This window comes from Opisthocomus hoazin, chromosome 9 (assembly GCF_030867145.1).
Source record: "Opisthocomus hoazin isolate bOpiHoa1 chromosome 9, bOpiHoa1.hap1, whole genome shotgun sequence".
NCBI lineage: Eukaryota > Metazoa > Chordata > Aves > Opisthocomiformes > Opisthocomidae > Opisthocomus > Opisthocomus hoazin.
The window spans coordinates 20,069,020-20,075,019 of NC_134422.1; the positions used below are offsets into that span (position 1 = coordinate 20,069,020).

General features: G+C 44.8%; 1 protein-coding gene across 5 annotated transcripts in view; it reads right to left on the reverse strand.

Annotated features, from left to right (window-relative positions):
- The window catches only part of LOC104329052 (dipeptidyl peptidase 4), a 43,364-nt gene extending 41,942 nt beyond the window's left edge, over positions 1–1,422 (reverse strand). For 3 of the 5 annotated variants that reach the window (XR_012764988.1, XR_012764987.1, XM_075429861.1), the window contains exons 1-2: positions 1,339–1,417; positions 1,183–1,267 (exon numbers count right to left, since the gene is read on the reverse strand). Coding sequence is in view for 1 of the 5 variants with exons in the window: in XM_075429861.1 (XP_075285976.1) it covers positions 1,183–1,267; positions 1,339–1,344 (91 nt within the window). In the remaining 4 variants the exon portion in view is untranslated. Of the gene's footprint in view, positions 1–1,182; positions 1,268–1,338 lie in introns of those variants that run through there. The other 2 variants (XM_075429863.1, XM_075429862.1) reach the window with 2 other exon arrangements.
- Between the last annotated feature and the right edge of the window lie 4,578 nt (positions 1,423–6,000).

Below are 6,000 nucleotides of genomic sequence, written 5' to 3' on the forward strand. Positions count from 1 at the left end.
TGGCATTAAGGCAGACAAGCGCCAACTCTTCAGCAGAGTTCAGGCCTGCAAACCAGGTTCTTTCACCAGGTCTTATGCCTGCAGACATGCAGCTGATCAGCTATTAAAAGCTGTTCTCTTGTCCTTCCCAACCTCGGAAACTAGGAGTATTTTTCTGTCACCTCAAAAATCTGCTTTTTGAGATAAGTGGCAAAAAGCTAGCCAAAAATAAACAGAAAAGGGAGTCGTCATTCACTGATGCAAGTTTTAGTGCAGCAGGTAGGCAGATCAGATACCTGGACTCAGAAAAACTAGTTTTTAATGACTGTAATATTAATAGTGACAGAGCTGAACTGCAAAAAAGTTCAGTGCAAATTATGCTTCACGAACACCAGTGACACAAACTTTGCCTCTTCAACCGACATACAAAAAACCCACCAGAACCTTCTGTGCCCATAAGCAACTGCAGTGTTCATTTCTGAACACACTCTCAAGACCACCAGGCACGTCGTCACGCTTCTCGGGGTGCACCTCACAGGCAGGAGACCGCCACAGGCCCAGTCTAGGAAACACTTCTGTTTCCTCAGAGTCTGTGGCACTGAATTCCATGCCTCGGGACTGCTCAGCTGTTAACCATAAGAACGCAAGCAGATGGATCAACCGGCAGCTCTGTCCCACCAGCTGGAAGCAACGCATGGCCTGGCGAGGATTTAATGCTGTTTCACATTAACACCCAGAGTCACAAGGACAACGCAGAAAGTACAAACTGATCAGAGTCCAGATACGCTTTCCAAACCTTTTCCTACTGTTCTGACCTCTGTAACTGTGCTGTGTCTCCAATTTCACTCCGTAACACTAGCAGAAGTTCTGCTAACAAAGCAAAGCAGAGGGAATACAATCTTCTCTCTTCGATACACCCTAGCAAATCAACTGTCATTTTCACCGCTGGCTCTACAGCCTTCAGCTGCAACAGAAAAGGAAAATGCTGACAACGATAACGCGCGTAGCTGCCGTCTCCTCAGCTCACACCGACTCGGGGGACCCTTCAACGCCCCCCGAGCCCCCCCCCAGCGGAGCCGCCCCCCCGGCCGGCGCTTCCTGGCAGCTCCAGCTCTGCCCGCCCCGCGCCCCGAGGCACAAACTTCCCGCAGAACTTCCCCCCCCGTCCCGTCCCGTCCCGTCCCGTCCCCGCCGCGGACTCACTGCCGGCGAGCAGCGCCAGGGGCACGGCGATGGCCGTCACGACGGCGGCGACCCCCAGGATCCCCAGCAGCCACTTCAGGAAGGTCTGCAAGGAGAAGCCCCGTCAGGCGGCGGGCGCGCCCGCGCTGCCGCCCGCCCACCCGCTCCCTAACCCACCTTCATGGCGGGGCCGCGGGCGCCGAGCGGAGCAGGCCTGCGGGCTGGCGGGGGCTCTCCCCGAGCGCGGGGCGGGGGCGGCTGCCGCCGGCAGGAAGCAAGCGCCGGGCACCGGGGGTTTGGGCGGGCTCCGGGTGTTCCGGCGGGCGTCGCAGCCTGCCGTGGGTGCTGGGGCTTCTCCTTCCGCTGGGGCGGTCGGAGCGCGGTGACCCCGCTGCGCCTTAGCGAGGGGCCGGAGGGCCGCGCAGGGGGCTCCGCAGGAAGCGGGCTGGCGGCCGCGCCGCGCTGCGGGGTGAGGAGGCTGCGGGCGCCGCTGGCGCAGCCCCTGAGCCTGGCGGCACCTGCCGGGACGTGTCTGCTCTTTGAACTGCTGGCTCTGGCAGTCGAGTCCAGGAAAGACTGAAAAAATATTGCAGGAACTGCTTATATTTACTTCTTTGGCACTGGTTCTTGGCACAATGGATTTGCAAGTTGAGACCAGAGAATGGAAGTGTAGGATAGAAGTTTAAAATGTAGCTGTGAAGATGACCCTGGTTTATCACATCAGACAATTCCATTTTCAAGGAGAATTTTGAGTGTGTGTGGAGATAGTAGGACTAATTGGTGGAAAAGACTGAGAATAACCTGTAGATCAAAGCTGTAAAGCACTTGATTGTTTAAGAAGTAGTCCATCAGCAACATGTCAGAAAGCTGTGGGAGGTCCTGGAATTATTTGAAGAGGAGAATTCTAGCCTTTTTGCTTTTTTAAGTACCTTTGGAAATTTGGATTCATGTATCTAGACCAAAACGTCTAATAACCTACAGTGCTTCTGACTCTGGTCATGCCAGAGGGGCTCATGGGACCTGATTCTGTACTCAGAACCACCTGAGTGATCCAGGAAGAATATGTTTTCCATTTACTTGGCAATAGTTCCTAGCAGTGATTGTATACACCTTGAGAAAATCTCAAGTTCCTCCTGTCTGATCAAGATACCCGTGATCTTAAAAATGGCTGTAATGGTTGTGCTTCTGGTGTTCTGTCAGATTGTCTTTTGTGATAGCCTGAGACTTAAAACATTGCTCCAGCTAAATACTTCAAATTACTTTATAACATGGTGTTCTTTTGCAATCAGATATGTATTAATATGATGCCAAGAGATTAAAGAAATAAATATCCCGCAGTGGCTGCTGCACAATATAATCTAAGATGCCATAGCCGTTCGTCATATTGTATGCTGAACACAAAAGTATTCCTGAAGAAGTTGTATTAAGAAGAGCTACTTACTAGAAAGAATCAAAATACAGCTTTCAGCTGGAAGGTTGGCTTTCCCAAACACTTAGTGATGTCTCCTTCAGACTTCTAGCCTCAGTGAAACTCAAGACTTTGTTGTAAGTCTGTTTATATATTTGAGTCTTTCCTCCAGAGCTATTTGGAGAAGTCAGACAGGAAAAGTGGAAAACATAAGCTCTCTGCAGATCAAAAAAAAAAAAATAGTTCATGACAAAAATGTATACAGTCTGCTTTACAGGGGCAATAATGTGTTCCAGATGTCTCAATGTGTGGCTATGGGAGACAAAATATGTGCTGGAGAAGGTTTTATACCAAGGCAGTGGCTCACTTGCAATGTGCTGTGAGGAAGAGAAAGCAAAAGTGCTATTAGCACTGAGAATTGTTCAGGTTCTACTTCACTAAGTGTATATTTTGATACGAAATGTATTAAAAATGTCTGTTTTTTTCCAAAATAATTTCTTTTTGTTTCTTTGCGTTTTGAGGTTGAAATGGACAGCCGCAGGACCATGGACAGTTTTGGAATTCATCGTGACACTGGTTCTGTTTGAGAGGGTTGTAAAGAGAGTGTTACCTATGAATCAAGGAAGCAAATGAGGAAAAAACCTGTTTTCTGTGGTTATGTCATTGGGACAGCTGTTTCAATGTGGCTACTAGTGGCTGTCATTCATTTCTTTAAAGGTTACGTATTTTTCTTTGTAAAATTAATTTCCTAGCAAGTGAAGATTCTTGCCACGTGTCCTCAGAGTGCAGTTGAATGGTTAGAGTATCTCAAGTTTCTGTTCATTTTTATTGTATTAATTCCACTTAGCTGTATTGTTTTGCTTCAATATGTTTATTTTCCCATGTACTTAGTAAATGGCATGGAAGGATGCTGCACAATCAGCATATAAAAGATGGTTAATAAAGGAGATGATATTGAGAACACTTTATAATATAAGGCCACGTGGAAGTTCTAGGCAGCACATGTGCAGATACACAGAGGACTCTAGATACACACATGAGTTCATGGAGTATGGAGTTGTAGAAGGTGCACATACACAATACAGTCAAAACATCTGGGCCAGTGGTACTGTTTTCATATAACTTAAAGAAGGTATAAGGTTTGGTTTTCTAGTAGAGTGAAGAAGTCAATGTGGAGTGAATGAAAACAAAAAAATATTTACATTTATGCACCATAAATGGCATCTATGATACGTTTGCAGTGTATTTCAAACAAGGTGAGACCCATACCCTAACTCTTTCGTAGACTTAAAACACACATCAGGTGCAGAGGAGCATCACAATAGTGCCATCTTTTATACCATGCTAGTCAAGACTCCTCATACACACCAGGGCATGGGGTTTTAATTAGCTATATGCAGTTTGGGTCCTTGACGGAAGGAAGATTAATGTTTCTGAGAGTGGGTGAAGGTGTAGCCCTGTAGCTAATACTGAAACCTGCTCCTGAGCAAGATTCCCTTAAGCAATCCCACTTCCCTTCCTTTGTTTGCCAAGAGCAAGTTGAAGCCCGCTCCTACAAGCAGCAGCACCACAGGCAATGCAATTGACATACTAATTGACAGCTGTTGCTCCATTGCCTGAAGACTTTGAAAACCATCTGTTATTTCAAAGGAACATTCAGGCCACGCTGTTCCTAAATTTCTCTACCCATGTACCACTCAGAGCATGTAAGGCCTAGAATGATCTCTCTCCATTAGAGTATGAAATTAAAACATAAACAGCAATTCTCTCTAGGCTATTCTGCCCTCTCTCAGCCTGCAGAAATGGGTAGCTATTGTCTAGTAAAGAGACTTTTTAAAGAAGTGACTGCTACTTTTTTCTCCCTATGATTGTGCCATTCACTGAATTTCATCTAACATGTATAAGAAATATCCAGCACATACCTCATTTTTGATCCCATATGGACTTGCTTTGTGATTTTAGCATATGTAAGTCCTAGTCCTGTTGGGCTAACGCATGTGTTTTGAACTTCTGGAACATGCTCAACTTCATCTCACTTCTGAAGAAAGGGTGTCTATTGAGTCAGGCTCTAGACTGGGACTTAGAAGATTAGACATTAAATATTTTTGCTGTGTTCCAGACAGCTGCATAACTTTGAGAAAATAATTTATACCACTCTGTTCCTAAAGGCATATAATTTGTAAAAGTGTGGTAAAACAGTATTTTCATAGCTGACAAAGCCATCATAAGGAGGTGCTCAAATACACTGGTGGCAGACACCACAGAAAAATAGATTTGTAACTCAGGAATCCTGTCCTTCAGAGCCCTAAATATCCCCGACCTAGTGGAATAAAAATTTTCAAGACAATTGCTCAATCTATGGAAATAGAAGATTTAACTGTTCGTACCATTTCAGCCTGGACTGTATGGATCCAACTGTGTGTAACAATCTTTTTCAGTTCCAGAAGCACTTGGAACCAAACTGCTGTGTACAAATGGGATTGAGTAAGCCACAAATATGTATACATTCTTTTTTCCCCTCTTCTTTTTTAATCTCCAGTGGTATTTTGGATGTTATGTGTTTTTTGTTTTTTAGTGCAAGGTTCCATTAAGTTTGAATTGTTTAAAGTTGGGATGTTATAACAGCTTTCTGTTGCTGTGAGAAGCTGTTCTAGATGCCAAGTTGGTATCATCAGTCCTGATCCGAATTACAGAATATTGGTTCGTGTAGCACTTTGGGAGGACAATCTAATCTTATTTTTCCCGAAATTCTAGACCATCAGTGAAAGTTTCAGGTGCCTTTAAAAAACAAATGAGACACAAAACAATACTAGTTATTCCTAGCAAAAGTTATAGGTGCTAATTCTGATTCGGCAACACTCCTGCTTCACATCAACTTCTACTAGATACTCGCTAAGCCCATTGGCTTTCTCTTAAACCGCTTTCCCTTTAGAACTTTTTAATTCAGATACCTGGCACATTGCTATTATAGGAAGGGGAGAAAAGGGGGTTTGGGTAGTCATGAGAAGTTGAGAGGTGTATAGCAGCACCTGTGGCTGTTTGACAGCTGCAGCTACTGCCATACCTAAGAAAGCATGTCCTGGCCAGCTGAGAGTGTAATAGTTTGGATTGCTAGAAACACTGAGATCTGCAAGCGAAATGTTCTGTCACTGCAGTGGAGAAGGCACAGGTTACTGAAATGACAGCTGTGCTTGGAAGTTACAGTGCAATGCTGCTAAATGCAAGAGACGATGGACAAAGTGGTTCTCGGAGGAAGAAGGAAGAAAAGAATACAACACAGATTAGAGTGACCCCAGTGCCATTTGAGTTGGCTTTACTTGGCAGTCTTATAAAATTTGAAGAAATTATGTGGCAGCTTCCACTACTAATGCAGTATATTGCACTTAATATTTTTGAAAGCTGTTCTGCTTTTGCTGAGAAAACGGAATTTA